This window comes from Mesocricetus auratus, unplaced genomic scaffold, assembly GCF_017639785.1.
Source record: "Mesocricetus auratus isolate SY011 unplaced genomic scaffold, BCM_Maur_2.0 Super-Scaffold_100007, whole genome shotgun sequence".
Lineage (NCBI taxonomy): Eukaryota > Metazoa > Chordata > Mammalia > Rodentia > Cricetidae > Mesocricetus > Mesocricetus auratus.
The window spans coordinates 13,901,626-13,928,144 of NW_024429191.1; the positions used below are offsets into that span (position 1 = coordinate 13,901,626).

Sequence of the window (26,519 nt, forward strand, 5' to 3'; positions counted from 1 at the left end):
ATGTAAGGAGTTAGCAGTTTTTGTTAGGAATTTGAATGCTGTAGTCTACCACCCAAAGGGCACCATGGTTCTAAAATCTAAAGGCTGTTTTTCTCCCAAACTATATCCTTACATCTACAAAACTATATTTTTCTCCTTGTGTGTGAATGTGTAATGTGTTGTCTGGGGTAGGAGAGAAGCATGGAGGAGTGTGAGGCTCTTGAATTAGCACTATAATATACATCTTTTGTATGTGGGACATGTTGACATTGCTCTATAATTGCCACTCTGTAGCTCATATGGTATATTTATTTTATAGTTTCACATATTTACAATTATCATTATTCAATAGCTTACATGAGTCCTCAGTGAAGTTATATTTTAAACATTTTTTTATAAAAAATTACAAATATGGTTGAATCCTTTAACCACATTTCCCATCTCCTACTAACCTCTCCCCTTAAAGATGTGCATGACAATTATAAAATATACAGAGATTTTACTAAGAATTCTAATGGTACAACTACACCTAGCTTCAAAGTATATTCCAACAATTTAAAGAATTTTAAAGTAGAAACATTTGTTAAGTGCCAGACAATCAAGCTCATAGAAACTGAATCATGAAGAGGAGTATCATGACAATAAAAAGGAGAGCCTATGGAAGTGAAAACAAAGACCATCTGAAGTTCTGGTTTGTTTTAGAAAGGATAGTAAAAGGCATACATTCATTAGAAAAGAAGGCTGAAGCGCTGAGGATGGTGAGTGTCTTTGAAATAGTTGAGTCCCAAGGATCGAGGGAGAGGAGTACATGAGTTCCTAGGTCAGGGTGACACTGGCTGAACTCAGAAAAGACAACTCATGGTCTTATCTCTGCTCAGAGAATTCAAGACTCAGGGCCAGTCGTCTCCTGGGAGTGCAGGATAAGCCACTTAAAGTTGTCCAGCTACTAGAGAGCTCACCCTGGTAGTGAGGATCAGGGTGGGGGGGGGCGGAAGGGGAAAGAGCTTGCAGGATGATCAACCTTGCAACTATGCAGGCCCAGAACCAGGTTATGGGTTGGCCCACCCCAATATCCACCCTATTTGTGATTTTCTGGAGCTTGTGAAGGACCTGTCCTGTAGACCTAAAACTGCAGGACCTCCACGACACAAAGAAACAACAGGGTATCCAAGAGGAGTCCCAGTTAGGGCCCAGCATCACAGTGTAGCAGAAACCAGAGGCCTCAAACCAGACCAATGACTCTTTGCACTGAACCCTTGCAAGTAAAGACATGGTCAAAGAAAAAATTTAGTCCAGTTATGAGGATTGGCGAAAATAATTTATACAAGACAAGGTATTTGTATCTGGGTCATATGGCTCCTTATCTAAAGGTATCACTTCTGCCTGGTCACTGGAGTACAGGGATGACAGCTCCTCCTGGAAGGATACAGGGGATCTCCCACTGACAAAACGTTCCCCAGTGTGAGATCAACAAAATGACAGGCTGTCTGAGAACTCTCTGGTCTACTTGGAACCTAGCCAGTGTGTGAGTAAAGGTGGATCAAGAATAGACTTGACCCAGCAAGTCTTCGTGGCAGTGTTCTGTACTAAGAATCCTAAAATGAGTTCAAAACATCTTCCTGTTTCCCTGGTGTGGGAAATAGCTTTTATACAGTTTAGGACTCAGAGTGTATAACAATAAAATAATGTGTAACAGTGGTGTAAATCCCAGGAGTTCCTCAAGCTTGGGGAACCATATTAAAGGATTTATGTTTTAGTTTATTGATCCGGTAATTTTATTCATTAACATTTGCTTTCTCAATAATAGAACTTACTGGAATTTGAGGACAATTCTCCTGTGGTACTAAGTAATACTGAGAACTCATCTGGTATTAAGTTGATGCAGTATGGTGACCACCAGTGAATTGACATGAACCCACATTTCACTTCAAGGAAAAACAAAAATTAGAAAATGTTGTTCCCTAAACTGGCAAGCATTCATCTTATAAACATTGCAGAGATTTAGTAAATGCCACTATGAATTCTTTAGAAAATAAAACCCTCAATCTGTATTTTTATGCAGTGAATGAAAACCGGGTACCCAGAGAGCAAAGAGCCCTGAGTAGGTTTGTGATCTTGAGCTCCGTGGGGATGTCTGTCCAAAACTGAAGAAGAAAAAGGTCACTTCATAGTGATTTCATTATAGGTTCTTGTCATGCTAGGACTTCTACACATCTTAGAATAGTCATTATTTTAGCCCATTTGTAGCTTTCTGGGCTAAAGTGCATACACATGTCCTAGAATATCTTTAGCATTATAATGTTATTCTATTAAAGACATGGCTTACAAAAATTCAATGCCATCTCAAAAATACATGTAGTATGCCCAGTAAAATACATTGGCTAACATAAAAATCAAAGGAAATAGCAGTTTGGAATATCGGTCCACATTGCTGGGATTTTGAATTGTGAAATAATCAACAATTCTGCCGATCTTTTCTCGGAAGACAAACTTGAACTTGTCGCTGGCTTTCATTGTCAAGTCACTGTAGTTGACATTGTCACCAGAAATTTCAATGCTGGCAAAGCTGATCTTTCGCTTAAAGCTGGATATGGAGCTGTTGATGATGTTAGTAATATTGACATCTTCTGATTCCTTCACTGTCCCCTGGTTCATAGAAAATAGTTAGCTTGGAAGACAGGACACAGTAATGTATATGTATGATACTGGGAAGAACAGGGTTCTGTGAAGGTAGTAGACTGGGGCTTAAATCTCAGTTGTTCTGTTACTATCGGAAACTTTAGTTACTTGAATCCCTGTCCGTAACACGGTAATGATATTAATTGCTCCTTCATGAGACTAAGGGGAAGATTAAGTGGCATAAATTGTGTAAAGCACCTAACAGGTATTTGGTAAAGCTCTTGTCTGTTCTGGGAGAAGAGATTATGAGAGATAATATAAACCCATTGTGTCATGTGGTCTTTGCCACACACTAGAAACGGATTGTTTTCCCTGAAAATCCAGGGACTTTCCACTATCCAATAAGGTGCCTATGACACAGGATATGGGGTCTTGGCTGAGTTGCTTCATTACTTGGAGGACACATTTCTCAGTAATAAAATAAGGAGAATGGTGGTTTTCAATTTCCCTGAGTTTTGGGATACTTAATGAGATGTAAAGGAGACAGCATATATTCCACTGTGCACCTACTGTCATGTATTCAGGGGCATGGGGCTGTATACTGGTAGCTCCAATAGAACATCTTGGGAATTCTCCAGCCTTCATACATCATTCTAACAAATCTGAATTTGTGTGTGTAATTAGGGGAAGCCTATGGAAGAAAATACATGAAATCCACATTCTCCTCTGACTGGTACACATGCTCTTCTGTCTTTGGTGCTTGGATTGTTCACAACAACCAAACACAATGGCAAAGCCACTGGTCTCCTGGTTGCCATATCTTCACTATTAGACCCCTGTGATCTGATAGCACACTGCTCAGGATGGCACTTTTCTGATCCCTATCCGTTGTTAGTGGGCTAATGTCTATCAAATTTAGTTTGCAAATAACCTTGGGATCCAATGTAACTATAAAGAGTACTGTGTGAAGGAGAAACAATGCATCGCACTGGAGCAAAGAAGTTTTAGATTATAATCCCAAGGATTTTGTTACAAGTTGATTTCTTCCATGTGTTTTTTGAATAAGCTGTTACTTGTAAAAATTAAGAGTATAAAATTACATCAGAAGAATTAAATAGTAACCACATGTTAATCTGAAGTGTGCGAACATCTAAGCATATCTAGTTTGACATCAGGCTTTTTCTTAGATGCTTGTTCTTATGATTATGCCTTCATGTTGCATATGAATAATAGTTTTTTTGCTAGAAAATTAAAATTCGATATCCCATTTTATCTGGTGAAGAGAACAACCATGGCTAAGGGTTACCCTGTCTTCCAATGTGCCCACCTTAGTAGGAATAAGACTCATTAGACCAAAGTGAATTACTCTGGAGATAGGAACCAAGCCTTGATCCCCTCTTCAGAGCAGTGCATAACCCAGGTGATGGAGTGTAGAGAGCACCCTCTAAATCCTTACCCTATCTTTGACTGCCATCTGCTGTAAGGAGCTGTAGTGAGCAACAGCATACTCCAGTAAGGCCCCAAACACGAAGCTAAAGCAGATCCCCAGGTACACATCGATGGCCTTTATGAAGCAGTTGGTGTTGGGTAGGGATGTGCGGGAACCAATCATCAGTGTGGTCATGGATAACACAGTTGTCACTCCTAGAAAACAAGCAGGTACTGTTCTATGCTGGTGTACATTGGCCCCGCCTCTATCATCCTCTATCATCTGGTTGGGTGGCTCCACCCACAAGCCAGCAAGATGAGGACAGGACTCATGGACAGTACAGGTCTCATTTCAAAGAGTCTGTGACCTTCTGGAATAGGATTGTTTTATTCATCTCAAACAAATGGAAGTGACATAGTTTTCTAAATCTGTCATCTTCTGTCTTCTCTTAGAGATGGACAGTCAGTAATAAAGTAACTGACAGTGGACTGTTTACACAAGATCATCTCATCTGTCACTATAAAACAATACAGTCCTCCTATCTCTGCACCCATTTCTCGTTCTGTGATACCAACTCTTAGGATGGCCCTGCAACCATTAGTGAAGATAATGATAGAAATTTAAACAGCACCTGATTCACCTAGTCCTTAGAACTTGTCCCTGGGAGCTTCTTACCAATGCAGGTTCTCGCAGGAACCGAATCGAGGGGAGATCCAAAATGAAACCCAGGATAACACCACCAGGAAAGTAGAAGGAACATAGGTTTCCAGAATGAAATACAGAACATTCCTCCGAAGCTCAAATTGCAAAACCAATCGAGTATAGTTTCCTGAGAGTGCAAACAAGAGGTAAGAAACTGTGTCTGTCCACACAGGAGAGGAGTTGCCCAAACCACAGACGTACTAAGCCTTATGTTACCAAAATCTAGTCAACTGTGAACTGCCTCTCTGACTACCACAAAGGTCCTCTGTGTTGCCTGACATGGGATTTGCAGGGCTGCTACCATCTAAGCCATGCACTCGTGTTTTCTTCTTATGCCTCCCTTTATCAAAGCATTCCTTCAGTATCGTAAGCACCAATTTTCTTCACATGTAACTCACTAGACTGTGAACCCCCAGGGGGGAAAACCCTGTGTCTCTCAGTCTTGCACTCACATGGTAAGTTGTTAATAAATACCTGTTTAATGAAGATTACTTAAGACAGTCCATTGTTTTCTAGATTACAGTGGAATAGGCCTATTAAATATAATTCCATTTTTGTGTATATGCACGTGTGTGTATGTATGTGTAAATGTTTGTGGAGACCAGAGTGAAGTCTTGGATGTTGTTCTTCAGGCATCATCTACCTTTTTGTTTGAGACAGGATTTTCTATTGGCCCGGAGCTTGCCGAGTAGGCTAGGTGCTGGCCAGCGAGCCTCAGAGTTCCACTGTCTTTGCCTCTCTGGTACTGGAGTTACAAGTGGTGTACCCAGTGTGTCCACCCCTCCCCCACTGTGGGTTCTGGGGATTGAAGTCAAGTTCTCATGCTCACAAGGTAAGCACTTTATTGTTTGAGCTATCCACCCATCCCCAATAATTTATTTTTTGTTTATTTCAGAGGTATCACTCCAGGATCATGCTTAGGAAATTACCTATGTACACATGCTGCCTGCGGGGAATATAAACAATATGGAGCTGTCATCTTTCTTTCCTGTCTTTTTTCTAGTCACAGTTTGACATACATTTAATTTTTAAAGTCATCTAGACTCAACTAGAGTACATGGAAATGTTTTAAAGAGTATAAATATTGATGAAGTGAAGGATTCCTAACTTGGCCATGAAGAACAGAGAAGAAAATGCCATTGTTTGTAAAATCAGGTCATTTAGAAAATACCTATTTAAGCCAGGCATGGTGGTGCACGCCTTTAATCCCAGCACTAGGAAGGCAGAGGCAGACAGATCTATGTGAGTTTGGGGCTAGCCGGTCTACAGAGCAAGTTCCAGAACAGTCAGAGAAACCTTATTTTGAAATACCAAAACAACTATTTAAAATGACCAGTTCCCAGACATCTGGCTCTGTACATGATGAATAGATAATAAGGTAGTCATGTGGTATTGCTACTGTCTTCTTTACCTGTGAACACTTTCTTTTTTTTTTTTTTTGGTTTTTCGAGGCAGGGTTTCTCTGTGGCTTTGGAGGCTGTCCTGGAACTCGCTCTGTAGACCAGGCTGGCCTCGAACTCACAGAGATCCACCTGCCTCTGCCTCCCGAGTGCTGGGATTAAAGGCATGCGCCACCAACGCCCGGCTCTGTGAACACTTTCTTAACTTCATTCTTCAGTGACCAGTGTGCTCTTTAGAAACATGAGTGACTTGTTGTGTACAAGGGAGCGCTACATTTGAATAGTCATTAGAAAATCCTGGAAGGTACCAGCTAAAATTCAGTATTGGCCCAAAAGGTTATTCTCCAGCAGACCGTGTCCATCCTGAGTGTAGAGTCCACAGGTTCTATGCCCATATCCCTTCCCCTACTCTACACCACTACAGGATGCTTGCACTCCACGGGAGTAGAGGTGGAGGTCATGCTCTTATGACTCAGGTGGCAACCTTTTCTTTAAGTACTTTTATTCTCTGTGTGATGGGTCACAAGAGTTACCTGTCTCCTGCTGGGATACGGTGACCAAAGTGAAATACTGTTGGATGGTGTACTGAGCAAGGCGCAGGCTTTCAAGCCCACGTACAGAATCATTCCCTCTCAGCCAGGTGAACTCCACATCATTGCCATCGTATCCCCCTGGTAAAGGAAAGTGAGCCCTGGTTAGTGCAAGGATTCTACAGACTTAGCTGGTTTGAGAAATGACACAGAGTAGACACAGCAAGAGTTCTATTCTAAAGGAGCATGTCATGCAAAAGTTGGCTAGGTTTCTCAAGCTTAGCAGAATGAAATCTTTTGCTAGGACCAGTTTTGACTGGTTGAGAAGTAGTTGTGTGCTAGGCATTGTCCAAGCCTGGCGGATGATATAAATGGCCTCCCTACTGAATGACACTTATTAAGCATGTTACCACAAAGAGACCCATGTTAGAGCCTGTCTTTCAGAGCAGTCTAAGCTTGGATAATGTCTGGGACTTCAGGAGGGATCTATTCATATTCTCACTGGTATAAATGAAAAAATAAAAAATCCTGTAACCAGCCACTTTATGAATTTCTGTCAATATGTGCTTTTGATAAATGTTGGCTTTACTCATATCAGTTGATAGTAGTGATAAGTTACCTTTTATGAGCCATTTATATTGTCCTCTACACAACACATATCTCTAACGTCCTTATAGTCCTGTAGACATTTCTGTGTTTCTTCAACTTTAAGATGGACTTTTGTTTTTACATTTCTGAAATTGTGATGGATCTTACTATCAATTTATGTATGTGAAGTATCATTTTTTCCTAAAATGTGCTTATTCACTAGATACTATACCTTAGACTAGAGGAATCATTTGTCCATTATATATGAAAACTCTCAGATTCTAAAGGGTTTCATAACTTCTACCGGCAGATAAAAAGACACCCCGGGGTGAGTTCAGTCCCCAGACTCTAACTTCCCTCCTGCCACCCCACCTCTCAAGAACCCCTAAACCCTGCCTCCTGTCTGGCTTCCTTAATGCTCCAAAATCTTCCAGGGACATCCCACATTCTATCTGTAATATATCCCATGTCCCTGGAATCTTCCTTGGGCAGGATCATCTCAGAGGAAGGGAGAGTATGGTGAAAATGTGGTTGTAGGCTTCAGTCTCGCTCCCTAACGAACGGGAGGGTGTAGACCTTGCATAAAGATAAAAGGGGTGGAAACGCTGGCACCGGGTGAGTGGGACCTGTGCAGAGTTCAGACCCTCAGAGCACCTGGTTCTTCCTGCAGCTCATCCCAATGATTGGCTTCATCTGCTTGGGCATGGGCAGTGCTGGGCTCTATTTGCTGCGACTCGCACTGCGTAGCCCGGATGTCTGGTAACTACGGGGGTTTGGGAGGCAAGCAGGGGTCCTGGGCGGAGCCAAACGGGACTGCTGAGGAATGATGGAAATGGGTGATCCTAGAGGGAAGGGATGCGGTGCCTGTAGGCAAATAAGATACAAAAGCCAACACTGTGCCCCTCTCTGAAAAGCTTAATCTCAAAGTACATGAATGTCAGTGATAATCATGTAGTATCTATTACTCAGTAAGCAATTTCTAAGTGCCTTGAGACATTATCATCTCCTCTAATCCTTGTTGAGAAGATGTGTTCATAGTTAATGAGCACAAAAAGCAGACCCAATTTTATCAGTCACTAAGAAGATGCAAAGCAAAACCACACACTACTTCATGCTTGTTCAGATAGTGATAATAATGAAGAGATGAGAAAAAATGATAAAGATATTGACAAGCTGGAACTGTACTGGTGGGAATGTAAGATATACAACCACTTTGGGAAACAAAACGACTAACTAAAAACCTAAATAATAAATATATCATTTGAATCAGAATTCTATTCCAAGGCATTTACTTGAGAGAAATGAAGTACCAGTCACAGAAAGACTGGTGTAGAAATATTCACAGCAGCATTATGTACAGTGGCCAGATTTAGGAATGAACTAAAAGCCCACCAACTGAAAAAGCAGGAAAGAAACAGAACTCAGCAATTAAAAGGAATAAAGTACTGATAACATGCCACAGCATTCTGTGAAAAAGCCAGATGCAAAAGGAAGCAGATCATATTGATCTTACTTATATGAAATGTTCATGTGAGACAAATCCATAGTGGCAGAATGTAAGTTAGTGGTACCTGGGAGTTGGTGGTAGGAAATTGGGGAGATCACAATAAGCACAAGGGATCTCTTTGGGGGTGATGGGGATGTTTCAGCAATGCATCCTGCCAAGGGCTACACACCCTGGTAAGTTTACTAAAAACTTTCAATTATATACTTAAAATGGGTGAATTTTATGGTACATACATTATAGCTCAATAAATCTGAGTTATATAGAAGGCAACTCATCCAGCCAGGTACTGTTACTTTTTCCATTTCAAGGAGTAGGAAACTGAGACTCAGAAAGGTTTGTTAGCCAATATCATACAGCTAGTGATAATGCCATATGATTCCAGCACCTATGGTTATAAACACAAACATCTTTTTTCATTGCTTCAAAGGCTACTGAGACTATGATGCTGATGTTGGGACCAATATTATGCTAAGAATAATCCTTATGGAACTTATTATCTAGTAGGCTTTATCTTATAATGTCTGAGCTCCTTGAGCTCCAGATGAAGCTGTGGGCTTTCCTTTGGAATAACAGGAAACCAGTGGAAGGTAGTCATTGAAATTAGATTGGAATCCCAAAGTAATGAAGATATCTCTAAGAAAATGAGGAGAGCAGATTTCTACCTAGGTACTTGGTTTCACTCCTAGTAGAGGTTCACAGTTTTTATCTACTACCACTCTTTGTTCCTAGGTAAATGTGGGAGATTAAGATAATATCAATAATTTTTTTAGTGGTAGTATATAGGAAAAGAAAAGAAAACCTTAGTGAGGTTTTTAATACCTAAACGCCTGCTAATAAGCAGCCCATGGAAGCTTCCTCTGTTCCTTGGGGATAGTGTTTGTGCACTCAAAGTGCTGAAGTTTCTTGGAGAATCTTGCTCCTGGGATTCGGGATGAACCCAGTCATGACACATGGAGGGCAATTATTTCTATTGTGTTACACCCGAATGACTTCTCTTTTTGATAACCTCAAGTTGCATTCTGCTACCAAACATCTGCATTCCTTCAAGAAGGGTTTGCATGCACTGAATCAATAGGATAATTAATCTGCCTAAGTCTCTAGTTAAATGTATACTTCTGAAAAATGGCTTCTTCTCATAACAGTTCTTCTCTTCTGGCATTTCCTTAAGTATAGAGTACCCAGTGGTTCCCAAGACTTGTCTATAGTTATTTTCCACTTTGATGCCTTCATGAGTCATATCTGTGGCATTATTTCCCTATCCCAGGTGCTCAAGTTTGGGGGATATTCAGAGATGCACACTAAGAAACAATGGAGATTGTTTAACAATCTCAAGGAATTGATTTGACCTATACCCATTTAGAGTAAACCCTCATTTTTCCAATATAGGAAATACCCAGGCTATGATTTAGATGCTCATTTACCCATTTACAAAGCTTTACATATACCAAGTGAGGTCCTTTGTGTGTTGGAGGCAGCTGCATCACAAACATCAATGATTGATTTGAATATTTGGTTCTTCTCCCCCAGGGTCTTTCACATGCTAGGCAAGCACTCTGTGCTTCCCACCCACCATATGACCCAACTCCCATTTGCTCCTTACTAACCTTTGCTCTGTTTCTTCTCGTTTCTGTGGTACTGTGCCCTGTTTTTTTTTTTTTTTTTGTCCACTTAGTCAGTTGGAACTGATCCCTCCTCTGATTTCAGGTGATAATTCCCTCTGGGTATCTCTGACTCCCTAGCAGGCTTTCATGGTGCCATTACTTTTTATTGTTATCTTTTATTCTCTCATGATTATTTTAAGTCCCGTGTTCTCTGTAAGGTGGTATACTTCTTGAAGACTGGGTGAATCGTTTTATCTTTGTATTGCCAATATTCAACATGGCATTTAACACAGAACAGGCATGTGGTTGTTGAGTGGGTGAACTAACTGAGGGTAGGCAGATGAAATTCAGCCACCCATCCAGACTAGCTGGAGACTTTAGTGGGAAAGTATGTAGAACTGAAGTATTAGACTGAGTCAAAATATTTTCCTTAAGACACAGGGGAAAGGAAAAACACTGGCCTTGTTCCTAAGTAACCAAGAGGAACTGGCATGGAAGAAGCTTGGGACTGCCATCTGATAGTCATACTGTATTTCAGTTTAGCATTTGGCATGGTTTGCGAATCTCAAACAAGCACTACATGGTCCCTTGGTTTGGGGGGGGAAATGGTGATTATCAATTGGTGCTTGAGAACCTAGAAATCCCATACAATTGCTTGAAAGCATGTTATGGCATATAGGGAGAAATGGATAGCCCACATCACAGACAAGCAAGCCACTGGAACGATATCCTCATGGGCCTCTGGCCAGTAAAAGAGCTCTTGGAACTGTTGTTCCCTCTCCCCGGGCTTCAGACCCACTGATTCTGCTTCCCAGGTCCCTTTAGAAAAATGCTAAATTGTGATGAGTCTCAATTTCTATAATCATAAGGTGGGAAAAACTACACTTACGGGTTTGTTTGGAAGGTATCTCTAAGAGTGGTTGGCATGTGGATGCAGCACTATTTATCAGGAAAAGAGCCTATTATTCATTATATTCACTGCTGCCAATGGAAAAATGATTTGGTCAAGGTGACCAGGACAAAGGCAGACTGAGGTCATAACATTAGCTGTCCCTCCTATGGTCATTTTCCAGCTAGCCTCCCTACTTTCTCTGTAGTTGCATAGCAAGGTTTAACTAGAAGCCAGCACATGTCTATTAGGAAAAGTAAAGAAACCTTTTGAAGCCTTCTGGGCTTCAAAGGCTAACCTGAGGCATATTTAATAACAAATGGAAATGGGGTTGATGAGGCTCAGGACATCTGCATCAGCATTTATAGGGGTCTGGGGTTGATTTGGTTTTGGTATGGCAAGGGTAGATGTGTGGCTAAAGGTCGTAGCCATAGAAATATCCATGAAACAAGATTCCGTGGCTATGACAGTCTGGGAAAGGATACAATCCTTGGAATTTCACATGGAATTAGCTCTTGGAGGCTCCTAAAAGTTCTGAAGCGATGAAGAATGTTATTATTTTAGGCTTTGTGGACGGTACAGTCTCCGTCACAAATACTCAGTTCTGTTATTACGGTGTGACAGCAACCACAGACAATCTGCAAATGAATGGCCGTCACTCTGCTGTAATGCATCTCCTTCCAGAAACAGGCAACGGGCCCAATTTGACAGATGGATGCAGTGTGCTGGCCATGATCTACATATCAGCTATATTAAAGCATTTTCTTCAGTCATCTCTCTACTTGTGGCTGGAGATATTAGGTACTAATGCGGAATGGTCCTCCACCAAAGAGGCAACGTCACACAGTTTGCCTTTGAAAGAATATGAATCTATCTGGATGTACAGGCGGAATGGTTCAATCCATTGTGGATCAGCATAAAGAAAGAAAGCTCATAGGGCATGGGGTACTCTGCAAAAACAGAGATGGAAGTCACCCAAGAAAGTCACCCGGGGGACTTCAGGATGTATACTCACAGCTCTCTAGCTGCAACTTGCAGGTCTGTGTGTCCATAGGGTATTTAGATAGGTCCATGTTGCATGTAACAGTTGTTGTGATTCTAAAAAATAAGAAATAAATAAAAAAGAAAAGAAATGGACTCAGAAAGAGTGCTATGAGGAAGAGATGAAGTTCCCATTTCTTCCTGAGGTCTGCTCCAAGAGGACTTTTTCTCAGACTCTTGTGGGGACTTGTGGCTTGGAGCCTGCATCCAAGCATTCCTGAGGTTTTCTGTGCTCAACAATACTCATCAGACCCAGTTAAAGCTGGATCCAAAGTAGAAGAAGCTGGAATGCTGGCAACTCAGAGGCAAACATCTACAATGTTACAGAACAGACTCATTCTCCAGTGTGTTGAATAGGTTTTAAAAACAAAAATTTTACCTTTATTCAATTTATTTTAAGTCTTTCACAGTATTGGGTCCTTTGGAACTGGAGTTAAGAATGGTTGTGAGTCATCGTATGGGTGCTGGGAACCAAACCCAGGTCCTCTGCAAGTGCAGAATCATCTCTGTAGCCTCTGAAGATACTTTTTAAAAATTGTAATTTATTTTTATACAATTTATTTCGATCATATTCTTTCCTTTACCCCAACTATTCCTAGATGATCCTCGCTTCCTACTCACCCAACTTCATGTTCTCTCTCTCTCTCAAAAAAAAAACCAATCACACAAACAAATACCCAAACCCCAAACCAAAATGACAACAACAAAGCACATAGAACAAAACAAAACCCACGGAATCTGTTTTGTGTGGACCAACTGCTCCTGAACATGAGGCCTACTCTGAAGTATGGTTGATATAATGTCACTCCATTAGAGAAAAGTGATTCCCTGCCTACCAGCAGCTATCACTTGCAAATAGCATCTTGGTTGGGAGTGGGACTTTGTGCCCACTTCCTCTTTCTGGGGATGTTTTTGTACTTAGGGTTTCAATGACAACCCTTTGTAGGTCTGGAACAGTGATCACTGGACTTGCTTAGGCTTGCAAGGCTCTGAGCAGCATAGGTGTGACAGGAGTCCTGGTCTCCTGGATCCTTGGTGGGGTCAGGATGTAGAGAACCCAGAGGGTACCGGGTGCTACAGCTCACAGCTCTCGGATTCACCCCAGGCTGCTCAACAAGACAGTGGAGACTTTGAAAGTCAGGCCTTTATCTTCCTTTCTTACATTCACACATTTTTAGTGGGTTCCTGGTCTATGAAGTACAGTGCTGGCTACATCTAGGAGGCAGATGTGTTTGCTCTAGCATAGTGTCCAACTTGATGGAGCTCTACATTCCTTTAAGGGAGACAGAGAAAAAACAGCCACTGTCACTACTTGCTTGCTGCAAGTCAGTTGCTGTGCTGAGGATGTCACACACACATTAACCCTTTGGATAGCTCTATGATAGAACTGCTAGTCTTCTTATTTTGTTTTTGAGGAAACTGAGGCTCAGAGGGCCTAGTAGCTTGTTCAAGTTCACAGAACTGTTTAAGACTAGAGTCTAGTGACAGCCAGCTGGTGGTGGCACACACGTTTAATTCCAGCACTCAGAAGGCAGAGGCAGGTGGATCTCTGTGAGTTTGAGAGTGAGTTCCAGGAGAGCCAGGGCTACATAGAGAAACCTTGGCTTGAGAAACCATTTAGAAAGTCTAGTGGCAAGTTGTTTATCAACTGTGATTTATTGGCAGTTCTTAAATTCTTCCACAGGCTGATTGCATTACGTGCTGTAATACAAACTAGATGCACACTCCCAGGTACAGAAGTTTATATGAACACACCTACTGTGCAAATCAACAGGTTCCCATGGAAGCATGGAGGAAATATGTAGATTGGGAATCAATGGAGAGTTATGTTTCTTGAAAGAGGAGTTGGGGTTTGGGCCGGTCTCTGTGAAATGCAGTCTTTCTGAGACATGCCCAGAAATGCTATCTATCTGCTAGTGCGCTCGTGGGCTGCCATGATTGGTAGGGCTTAGAACTCTAATCTTCAAACCTGGGCAGCAAGCATTTTATTCAGGAAGTCATCCGGTCTTCACCCTATTTTTCTTTTCTTCTGAGACTTGGTCTCTCATTGAACCTGGGAGCTTACAACTTAGGGCTAGACTGTATGGTTAGTAAGTCCCAAGATCTGTCTGTTTCTATCCCACAGCATGGGGGTTTTAGATGCATGCCACTAGGCTCACCTTTTATACCGACGCCGGGATTCTGAACTCAAGGTCCCCATGCTGTCTCTCTAGCACCCTTTCTTCCTTTTCTGCTAACTTTCTTTGCTCTTAAAGGCCCAGTTTATAATCCTACAAAAGTGCATTGTAACATCACCCCTAACCATTACCCAGCTTGGATCCTGGCACCCAATACTTCCTTTGTTTACATCCTGTTCTCACAGGAGCAGGTCTGTTTCACTCAGCTTTTCCTTAGTAGACTGCAAGTAGTCTTCCAGGAGGCCTGGCACCGAGTAGTTGCTTAGAAGATGTGACTATAGCCAGGCTGTACTGAGAGAAGCCCTTCTGATTGGCACTGGGGTATAAAACAGGAGCTTGTGGGGAATGGGAGTTCAGGCTGGCCCTTTGGTGCTGGTCAGAAGTACCAGAATATACATGTCTTTCCTCTTGTAAGTGCCTTTTCCTCCAATCCCAGAGTCCCAGACACCTTCTCACCTGAGTGCATACAGGACAGTGCCGTTGGAGAAGAGGCGGATGAGCCTGTTTCCTACGGTGACTTCATGGAGAAAGGACTTCTTGGACTCTACAATGTAAGTGTCGGGTACCCAGAGGAACTCCACGAGACGGGCATCTAGAGTAAAGCTCTTGTTGCCTTCGAACACCAGCCGTGGGTCTGTCCAGCGCTGTCGGAGGTATATGGTGGCTGTGTAGTCCTAAGAGGAAAGCCGGAAAAGGAAACGGTAAGCAGGAGGAGGGAGACCCCAAAAAACAGAAGAAAGGGGGTTAAATTTCCCTCCCTCCCTCTCTATATATAGTCTCTCTCTCTCCATATATATGTATATGTATATATATATATTTAAGTTATTGGTGTGGTACTTATCTACAGCTATGAAAGAACTAAGTGCATTATTTATTTTAGATAATAATTCCTACTGCCAAGGTCCACTTTTGGGACCTGACCTGCTTGACATAAAAGTTCACACTGGGGCTGGAGAGATGGCTCAGCGGTTCAGAGCACTCTTTTAGGGGACCCCGGTTCAATTCTCAGCACCCACATGGTAGCTCACAACTGTCTGTAACTCCAGGATCCAATACCCTCACACAGACATATACAGGCAAAACACCAATAAAATAAAAACAAATAAAAAAAACCTCATACTGCCTGAGAACACAGTTGCCATTAAAATGATGAAGGTTTTGTTGGGCAAATGCCTGGGTTGCACAGGACTTACCCATCATGCCTCAAGGGCCCTCTTGGCAAACTGCCTACCTCCTGGCCTCATCTTTCTTGTGTTCTCTTAAGCTCGTCATTCGATTGCTAGTTTGCATCGGCTGACCCTCTCTCTGAAAGACCATGTGAAGTCCAGACCTCTGAACCATGTTTTTTTCTTCTTCTTTCCCCCAGTTTTATTATTTCTCAGGGAATGCACTCACTTCTTTTTCTATTTTCTCTTTTCCTGTCTTTTGGGTCTGTTTCCTTCCTGATACCCAGAAAACCTATTGATTAACATCTCCTACTGTCTCCACTTAGGAGACAGAGCTCTGGCATCTGCCATTCTGTTTCTGAGTAATTGGAAAGGACATCGCGATGGGAAGCAAGGAGAGGGCCCATGGTGGACTGCCACTGGGTAACAATTACCATGTTACTCTCTGAAATGCTAGAGATGCTTGCGATGTCCAGAGTCAGTGCTATCCGAACTGGGTCACCTGAGAACGAAGAAAAACCAGAGAGAGACTTACATAGAAACACAAACACAAGTCCTCCTTCCAACCAGCCATTTCCACCCCTTGCCCTACTTCGTGGGTTGGAAACAAAACTATTAAAAATTATAAAAGCAATATTCATGTATTAGAAATATTTAAATCATCTGAACTATAAAAGTAAGAAAATTAATTTTATCTTCCCAGGAGCAACTATGCAGTATGAAAAATATACACAAATACACAGGGGCATCATGATTCATAAGAGAGGCCACACAATTATTAATTAATGGGTATTTAAAATATTTTAAGATTAATTTACTTATTTGAGAGAGAGAGAGAGAGAGAGAGAGAGAGAGAGAGAGAGAGAGAGAGAGGTGCTGCACACTCTGGGAGCTGGTGCTCACCTCTGTTTTTAAGTCAGGGTCTCTCATTATTTTGCTGATGTACAGCAAACCCAAGGCTATCTGGTCTGAGAGTTCCAGAACTGTCCGTCCATCTCCACCTCCCGTCTTACCATAGGAATGCTAGGGTTACAGATGTGTGTCACTATACCCAGCGTTTCCATTGAGCAAGACAACAGAGCTCAGGTAGTCAGGTGGGTAGTTTCACCCGCTGAGTCATCCTCCTGGCCCATTAATGTGTATTTTAAGGAGGCTAATGGTAAATAAAGTAGCTGTTTCTTCTTATTTGGAAGATTTTTCCTGTGGTACCTGCAGGGGGCTAATTGTGTAGAATGGGACAGAGATTTGCTCATGTGATTGTACACAAATGACTTGGAAATTTATCAAAATATGGCATCGAAGACAGATGACAGCTGAGCTGTGGACTTCAGACACTTTCTTCCTTTTCTCTTTGGAGCCCTGAAGTTTTGGAATGCACAGACTTTAGTAAGCCTCAGTCCTGGAGATTAGAGACATTGAAAGACTCCACTGAGAATCATGTTTTGTTCTGAAGACTGGAGTGTAGGGACCATTTCCAGACCAGTTCCAGGGCTCAGGAGTGTGAACCCTGTAAATTCAGATCTAAACTTTGAACTCTCTTAGCTCTGCCATCAGCTATAAGTTACTGTATCTTCTAGGGCTGCCTTTTCCCTTCTAGAGTGTTTTTCACCTGCAAAACGGTGATGGAGGTTCGATGACATTGTTTCAGCCAGTGACAGCAAGAGGGAATGTATGCAAAGAGTCCATCTATTCCCTCTAAGAATCTCAGAACTGGTTCCCTACACACAGCTTCCAATATCGTGTATGCCATGCCCCATCAGAAGTGTCCCCCACCCTTTCTCACTCTCTTCTGTAATCCTAGCTAATGTTGGGGAAGGGACAACTTTGCTCACCAAGTAAATGGATAAAGCATGTCCCACTTGCACTAAATAGCTGAGATGGCCTCAAGGGACTGTGGCAATGAACCAGGAAGAGGGATTCTAAAGAAACTAGGAAAATACCTAATCATCTAATTGGTCAGAATTAGTCAAAGCAGTCCAGGAAAACCAAGCTATGGAAAGCTATGGAACGTAAGCAGGAATTTGGAAACGGAATTTTAGAGACAATGCAATTGAGAGATAAGAGTTAATGGTTAGTGAGAAATCTTTGAGGACAGAGTGGAAGGATGTGGTGCCAGGTGGCTTTCTGCCACTCAAAGAAGCAAAGCACAGCATCGAGAAGAGTCTTGAGTCAGAGAGAAATGGTTGCGTGTAATGTAGCGATGTGACCTCAAGCACATTGCTAAATCTCTTTGTGCTGCTTTTTCCTGTGTTAAATGGTCTGTAACCTGCTGTTACAATTGCCAATGTCTGTACCCTCTCAAAGTCATGTGGAAATTGAATTGACGTAACAGTATTAAGAGGTGATTAGGCCATGAGGATTCCAGCTCCATGAGTGGGGTTGGTGCTATTAGGAAAGGGCAAGTTCAGCCCTCCTTTGTCTTCCTCAACCCTCTCCCCTTCTTCCGTGTGATGACATGGCAGTAAGGCCATTGCAAAATGCCAGCGTTTTAATACTGAACTATAAGCCAATGAGTTTGGGTTTGTTATAAATTATCCAGGTCCAGGCATTATGTTATAGCTGCACTAAACAGGCCAAGACAAGCACAGAAGACTGAGTGGGAGAGCATGGAAAATGGTGGGTCATGGGGTAAGTTCTTTTGTGTATATGTTGTCTTATTGGTTTATTAAATAAAGCACTGTTGGTCAATAGGGAAGCAAGAAAGGTGGGACTACGATTCAAGGAGGATTCTGGGAAACAGAGGCACAGTCAGTCACAATGTAGAACACCAGAGGAGTAAGAGGTGCGGGCCCTTTCTCCAGTAAGAGAAGACCACGTGGAAATACTCAGATTAGCAGTTATGGGTTAATAATTAAGTCAGAGCTAGCTGATAAGAAACCCAGCAAACAGCTAACAGCTTCATAATTAATATAGTGTTTCGTGCGTTACTTGGGGGCTGAGACAGCTGCGGGACCCAGGCGTCTGGCGGAAAGACTACACGTTACAGGTGTGTCTCCTTAGTCTACCTCTCTGGAGAGTACAGAGTTGAAAGCTCACAGGAGCTTTAGTCCCACCATCTCTTTTGCTTAGTTTTCCCCTGCATAGTGTAGTCCAGCCACACTTGGCTGTTTTATGGACCAGAGCTTCCGTTCATCTCCTGAAATTATACAAGTAAGCTGTGCCACCAGAGGGCACCTTTCTCCTAGGAAAAAGGTGGACATCCTGGGCAGTGTGTGTAGTGCCCACTTGAAAACCTTTGCTTTACCCAGCTTAGTCCCTGAAAAATACTACAGAAGTTTTAGTCTTTCAAGGACCTTGGTGGCCAAGAAGCTGGTACACAAATGTGACAGGAAGCAAGGTCACATCCATTGACCCATAGGGTGACCAACAGGACAGGTTCCTTTAGGAGATGGAATGCACAAAGTCACCTAGCATGGTGCTGTGCTTTGTCTCCTTTTAAGTGAGCTGGGACTGGGCCTCACGCTCCCTTAAGCCCACCCTAGGTGCTCTGTTCTCAGAACAAGCTCCCTGGCCAGCATGCCTGCTTCTGGTTGACCTGTCATTGTGAAAACTTGAGAGTGATGTACTGACTTAGTTGTTTGAGGTTTGGGAGGTAAGCAAGCTCTTTAGACTCACGTGCTTATTGTTAGTGTGTAGTAAAGCCTGGGAACCCAGAGCAAGTGGTGGCTCGCTGGGTCCTCAATATAAAGAACAGATCCTAACTAGGACCAGACGCTGCCCAGATCTCCAGCTGAGCCAGTGAGATTGCCTGAGGGTCCTGGTGTCTGATCTAAGGCTCTACAGATAAATGGTAGCATGGACATCAGCTACCCAGGAATGTTAACCACCCAGGAACCTGCGCATAAACAGCTCACAAGGCAGGGGTGATCCAGGATGCCCAGAGCCAGAGGCCTCCTCTCCTGGGCAGCTTTGCCCCGGAACTCCCCAGTGGCCTTCCCTAACACATTTCCATCAGTACTTCTGTCCAAGACACCTCTGTCTAGACTTCCTTGCCTTTCTCTCTTCACCTTGTGGCCTGAGGGTTCTTCCAGCTTCTCTATCCATTCTCACTCTTTACAGTCCAACAAATAACTTGAAGAGGCAATGCTCCCCCCCACTCAGCATCTGACCACCAATGGACCTGGATTTACATGCTGTTCTAGATCTGACTAAAGACTGTCACCATCAGAAGAGAGAAGCAGGAGGACAGGGACATAAAGCTAGGTACAGTATAACAGGAAATGCGGTGATGGGGGGGGGTGTTCAAAAGAAGGAGGTGGACTGTGGAGGAATCAGGGAGAGCCTTTCAGAGGAGAGTAGCCTTTCTCCGAGACATGATGGAAAATTATGTTCCTAGAGAGGCAAGTTGGAGGAGTAACTCAAGGCAGATGAGCAGCCTCTGCGTTGGCACAGAAGTCAGAGGCTAAGGATGCTACTGGCCATATTGTGGGACTTGTGGAAGGATGAGAATGACAGGTAGACAGAGGCTGAGCTGAGAAGGGTCTGGAATGCCTGGACTTCAGGCTAGGCTGCTGGGTCACGTGCCTGTGTTCTGAGCAGGCAAGTGACCCAGGAAGTTATCCATCTGGAAGTGAGGGGTGACCATTGTAGGTGACAGGCTACAAGCAGGAAGACCACATTTAGTAGCGCTGATGGTGCATGGTGAGTTCCTGGAACAGTGACCATGGAAGTAGGGAGAAGGAAGAGTGTGGCAGAGCCTGCCAGAGGCTCCTGCACCTACCGCAGAGGTGGAGAGAACACCTTTATCTTGTAAATGGAGAAGCAGAGTGCTTTCTTTAAGGTAGTATGAAAAATCACCAACATTCTTAATTCCTAACACATCTGCCCGTCATGGGGCGGAGTCAGCAAAGCCTCCTGAAGCCCTCTGCTACCTTTTGTCTCTGTGCCCATCCTTTTGAACTGATGTTCTTATCACAAAGGATAACCTACCACCAAAATTGGGTCTGAGAAATTTGTTATATCCTGCAGTGAGGTTCTCAAAGCCAGGCAAGGAAAGCTTGTCACTTCTGCTGACCTCCACATTGAACTGGTTCCCCTGGATACATGTCCTGGAAAGGAGAATTGCTTTTGTTGCTATGTTGTTCAAATATTGATTAACACAGATAGACATGAACTTGACTGACACCCCCGCCCCTCGTGTGCCTCTCTCTCTCCCTCTCTCTCTCTCTCTCTCTCTCTCTCTCTCTCTCTCTCTCTCTCTCTCTCTCTGTGTGTGTGTGTGTGAGCACGCAAGCGTGCGCGCAGGCATGTGTACCTGCATATGCACATCAGATGTCTTCCTCTATTTCTCTTTCTATTCCTTTGAGGCAGGGTCTCTCCCTGAACTTGGGGCTCAAGTTTTCTTGGCTAGGCTGGAAGAAGAAACCCCTAGAGATCCTCTTATCTCCTCCCCACTTGGCAGCTACAAAATTTACTGCCATTTGTGGGAATCTGGGCTCTGATTGCAAAGTAAACATTCTTAACCGCTCTCTCCATCTTCCTTTCACCAAGTGTCTTACGGAAAACACAAGTCCATCTATCTGTGGCCATTTTAGAAACTTTCGTTCTCTAAAACGGAATGAACCACAGGAATTTTATTGTTCTTGTGTTTCAGGGAAATGAAGGGACTAAGTTTCGGCTTGTCGTAAGTTAAATGGAAAATGCTGCAAGCCCTTCCATCATGGCCATACCAGAGTGATTCTCATTGGGTCCCTCTGGGGTAGCACCACTCACCTTTGAGCAAGGAGACTCAGACACACAAAGGCCAGGTAGATGTTGTAGCTCATGTTGAAGAAGCTATTCACACGGAGAAAGAGATTGAAGGAGAAATCACCTGGGGAGACAGACGGAGCAAGGTGAAGGCGACAGTCCAAAGGTTCACCTACCTCCAGCCCTGCTGTCATTATGGGTCTCCATGAAGTCCCAACATGGGTCCTAACATCCCTGGGGAGCAACCTCTTTGTACATCTTTTCATGTAGCACCTGTTCCTTGCAAGCCACCCAGGCACACTGTCATATGCGAGCTAATTTTTTTTTCTGAAGACAGGGTTTCTCTGTAGCCTTGGAGTCTGCTCTAAAACTCTGTAGACAACACTGGCCTTGAACTCACAGAGATTTGCCTGTTTCTACCTCCCAAGTGTGGGATTAAAGGCATGTGCCACCAGCACCTAGCCTTAGGAGCGAAATTTTTTGTTTTGTTTTTAGAGACAGGGTTTCTCTATATAGCCTTGGCTGTTCTGGAACTTGCTCTATAGATTAGGCTGCCTTCGAACTCACAGAGATCCACCTGCCTCTGCCTCCCCAGTGCTGGGATTAAAAGCCTGCACCACCACTGCCAGGTTTCTTTTCTGATTCTTCTTTTTCTTTAAATTAAAAACAATTTTATTTTACATACCAATCTCAGTTCCCTCTCCTTCCCGTCCTCCCATGCCCCCCACTAACTCCCATCCCACCCTTCATCCACTCCCCAGAGGGTGAGGTCTCCCATGGTGGGGGTCATCAAAGTCTGTTACATCATTTGGGGCAGGACCTCAGTGCTCCCCCATGTATCTAGTCTGAGAGAGTATCCCTCCATAGGGAATGGGGGAGCTAATATTTTAACCCACCCCAGATATAGGTGGAGTCCTTGTTTATACAACGGTTTATCAGAACAAGCACCCATAGCCAGTCTGGGGTGTATAATTGCCTATATTTGAGAAGCCCCAGACTGTTCTTACTGTGTCCCTGTCCTCACACCTCTAGCTCTACATTCATGCTGACCAAACCAGACATTGCCCTATTTAGTTCAGGGTCTGGGCCTTAGAGGGAGGTTATGTTCTTACCTAATCTTCCCCATGTATAGTGGGCGGGCCTATCCCTGTCTTACACCGAGGAAACAGGCTTGAGGAAAAGTGCACAATACCTGTGAATGCCAGAGGTGAGTTTGAATCTGGAGCTGGCTGCCTTGTCCCTTTCCTCCAGGACCAGCAACCTTATGCTTTCCTTGGTCTGAAGTTGCTCACCATCCTCATAACCTCCCACACCAGATTCCAGAGCTCCGAAGCCATTCAGCTTCTGTGTGCCAGTGTGCACAAGAGGATTATTGGGCAGCATGCTCCAGGGGCCTGGCTTCCTCGGGTGTGTGAGCCGCAGTCAGACATCTCTTAGCAAGCAGAGGCAGCTAGCACAGCAGCCTCAGACCTGCTATGCTGGTCACAGGGCAGGGTGGTGGTCTCAAGTTCAGGCTGCTTCCCAGGTAGCCCACTCTGGGCACCTACTTCTCTGTGCTAGCCCTGGTGAGTCATCCCACTTTCTAGACCTAAGCAGTCTAGAGTTGTGGGTCAGATTCAATCATTTATTGATTAAATAATATGCTGCTTACAAAGCTAATATCTGCTTATTAGAGAAATGGAAATGGACAGAAGTTCATTGAGTCAGAAGTGTATATTACAGCATATGCCAGTGCAGATTTATAGTTTTATGAGATGAGGGGTGTTTTGCCTGCATGTGTGTCTGTGTACCACGGGTATATAGTGCCCATGGTGGCCAGAAGAAGGCATAGAGTCATCTTGGAACTGGAGTTACAGATGGCTGTTAGCTGCATGCAGATGTTGGAAATATAACCCAGGTTCTTTGGAAGAGCAGTCAGTGCTCTTAACCACTAAACCATCACCTCAGTCCCAGTGTAGACTTATAGGTGGGAACAGACATGTCCTTCTGGTGCGGGATGCTGAGAGTCAGGCCAGTTGTACATGCATAGGGGACTCAATCATCCTAAAACTGCTTTCAAAAGTTAAAATTGATTTAAAAAGACCTTTCTCAAAAAAATGGTGTTTAGTCCTTCTGTTGTTTCTTCTTGTTAGCCTCATACCATAGATATTTCCATTGTTAATTGTTTTTATCCCCTATGCACATCTATATTTACAAATATACACATTTTTTCATAAAAAAATTAAAAAGGAAAAGTGGGGTGGTTTGGGCTTTTTGTTTTTTTCCCCTTGTGAATGTAATAGCTGTTATCTATTGACTATTTCACACTCATTTGCCTGAGCTAAGTAGCACCTCTGCAGTCTTCACAGGTCTTTGAAGTAATTAAGACTATTCTTATTTACAAAGGAGAGAGCTGAGGCTTTGAGAGGAGGTGACAGCCCCAGGGTGACACAGCAGTAAGGCTCAGTTTGAATGCAAGTAGCTGCCCCAAGTCCTTCCCTTAACCACAGCAACATGAAAAGTGCTCTTTCCTATGTTATTCACGCCTTTCCATGGTGGCTTTTGTGACTTTGCTTCCCCAGCTGGTAAGACACAAGGTAACTCATACCATGAATGTACAGATATCTGCACTCCATGTGTCCTTCCTGTGAATACCAAGTACTGTTATAAAGTCAGCACTGACTGTCTTGGCATATAAACTCTATATACTCTATCCTGTTCCTTTTCTCAGTGGAATAAAAGAAGTTGTGGGCAGGGGCTCTAAAGGCTGATAAAGAAACAGAGGCTTACTTGTGGCCATTGGAACCCACTCACTTATCAAAAATACCAGCTATAAAACCAATGTTATTAAGTTTCTGTGACTATATTCATACTTTCTTTCCTTAATGTTTCTTTCTGGTCACACTATTCCTCTCGATGCCCCCACCATCAAATTTAAGAGGGTCCCTGGGAATGACTTGTATACCCTCCATCTCTTTATTTAACATTTTAAAGGTTGAATGAGCTTCTCTTATAGGCCAAACACATGACCAGCAGAGGCCCTGCTTGGTGGGGACAGAGGTGTGCAAGCAGAAACGGTGCACGCTCCATTGGAGGGGTGCAAGCCGTAAGTCACATGTCTATCACTACCCCACATCAGGACCTCAGGCAGCAGGATGCTTGGTGTAACAAGAAAGTGAGCCTCCAACTCCCATCAAGGGGATAACGGTATGGGACTAGGGTAGGAATTGCAGATGTTTGTTTGATTCTGGCAGAGTGTGATGTATTGGTCAGCTGGACTCTGGAGGCTTCAACCTCTAGAAGCTGGTAAAGAATGGAGGTTTGCCCATGGCCATTGGAAACCACTCAGAATAAGCCTTTTCCCTGAGCCCTTAGTATCTACAGGTTTTTCCTAGTGTGGCCTGAAGTGGCACTGTTCTTATTTAGGGAGAGTCTTCATTATTTTTTTTTCATCTTCTATAAGAAACTGCTTTTGGTCAAGTACACCTGGGAACCATTTACTCTTTAGGGATCTTCTGGTAACCAGTCATATTATTAGCAAGACAATATTTGCAGCATGGGCCTCTGAATCTCCTCTGAGGAATCCCAGGCTCTTGAGTGTGACTGTATTCTGTCTGCTGGCTCTACTAGGGGCTGGGCGTGCCTCATTGTAAAATGGATGCTCAGTGGGATGCCACACATGTCACCCAGTCATCTCTGGCTCAAGAGAGGAATCTCAGATTTGTGGTGGACTTTGGCTTAGATCACACCTCAATTAAGTGACTGCTGCATGACCCAGCGTTTCTCAAGTCCTCGATCTTTACCAAGGTCATATCTGGCACCACATTGCACTATCATGGTTTCCTTGGGGGAAGGCCCGCACCACGAACAGTTTCCCTCACGTCGCACTGAAGGAACTGAGCACAGGAAGGCAGTAGTGAGTTGGAAGAAGGCTCGGGTGTGACATGCTTGGGCACACTATGATGAAGAAAGTTTATCAGACTTGACGGAGTCACATGTGACCCTGCTCCTTATGTCAAACCCACTTTGGGGATGAGTGCTGAAAGTCCAGTGGGGTCCGCTAGCCCATGGAGCTGGTGGGCCTATCTTCAAGTCACTCTTTATGTCTACCTGTCTTGGAGGAGGCTCAGACCTCCCTCTTGGATACAGAGCTGCACTTAGAGGTGATCATAGACCACTAGAGGGCAGCTGGAAATTCTGATCAGACCCCGCCCCCCCCACTCCCGAGTTTCTTGAGTTGGGGCAGCCTATGCACTCTTGAACTAGCCAGACCTCTCTGGCTGAAATCTCACCTCTATTTGTAGAGGAAAGTCTGTGCTTCGGAGTTAGATGAAAGTTGGTCACAGTTAATCTCTGGGCCTCAGTTTTCCCACCTGACAAAGGGGAACAAACACAAACAATAAACACTACTTTCCATTCCCCTCTATGTTCTATGACTTCCATTGGGGATTCAGTAGTCTCACTAGGATGAACACAGTGCCAGACTGAAGCTCTTGCTCCCACACCTGAGTGTGACCTGGTTGGCACTGCTCAGGAAGAACAGGTCAGACTCAGGTCATGGGAGGCCAATGACATTTTTTCTGGATTGGCTCTGAGAAGCAGAAGCATCTCCATTCCGTTGCATAAACACTGTGAAGCCTGAGTGTGTCACATCCTAGCCTCTCCCCTTGTCCTCAGTCACTTCAGCGTGTTCAGAGTCATGTGCGGGGAGGCAGGTGAGAGGTGAGGAAAGGTCGCAGTGCCCGGAGTCCTCTCCAAGAAAACCATTGTGCCTGTTGATCTCGCCTGGCAGCAGAGAGGCAAACAATGACAGCTCCAGTGTCAGACAGGAGGAGCTCTAATCTGGGTCCCTCACTTGTTATTGGGTGCTTTTATTCCTCCCTGATGCTTACTTTCTGCACTCTAACAGGGAGTATTACACTGTACTGTAAAACCTGAGGTAGAATTAGGGATCAGAAAATCCCAGGCCCACCCCCCTCATCCATCCCAGCAGGGCTCACATCTGGAGCCCCTTCCTGCCCTCTAAGTACCAGGTAGCAGCAGTTCCCTTACCAGATAGCTGTTGAGGGTCTGTTATGGCAGGTGCTTCAGGCTCCCAGGCAGGATTCTCATGCAAGGCATACTCTTTTGGGTCCCCAGGGTCCTTTCCATCTCAGCTCTGACCCCTTGAATGTAGGTATGCATCCACTCTCTGATGGAGTGGCTCTCTCTGTGGCGAAGGTAG

At 43.8% G+C, this 26,519-nt stretch overlaps 1 protein-coding gene across 1 annotated transcript; it reads right to left on the reverse strand.

Annotated features, from left to right (window-relative positions):
- Nucleotides 1–270: 270 nt before the first annotated feature.
- On the reverse strand, nt 271–26,519 carry LOC101844381 (gamma-aminobutyric acid type A receptor subunit pi). The gene is given in 12 exon segments (XM_040748433.1): nt 271–2,625; nt 4,055–4,242; nt 4,703–4,733; nt 4,735–4,856; nt 6,663–6,800; nt 12,260–12,342; nt 14,919–15,136; nt 16,063–16,130; nt 20,558–20,676; nt 21,341–21,440; nt 25,588–25,668; nt 26,348–26,519. Coding segments are annotated over 10 exon segments (1,323 nt in total). The 5' UTR covers nt 21,394–21,440; nt 25,588–25,668; nt 26,348–26,519; the 3' UTR covers nt 271–2,322.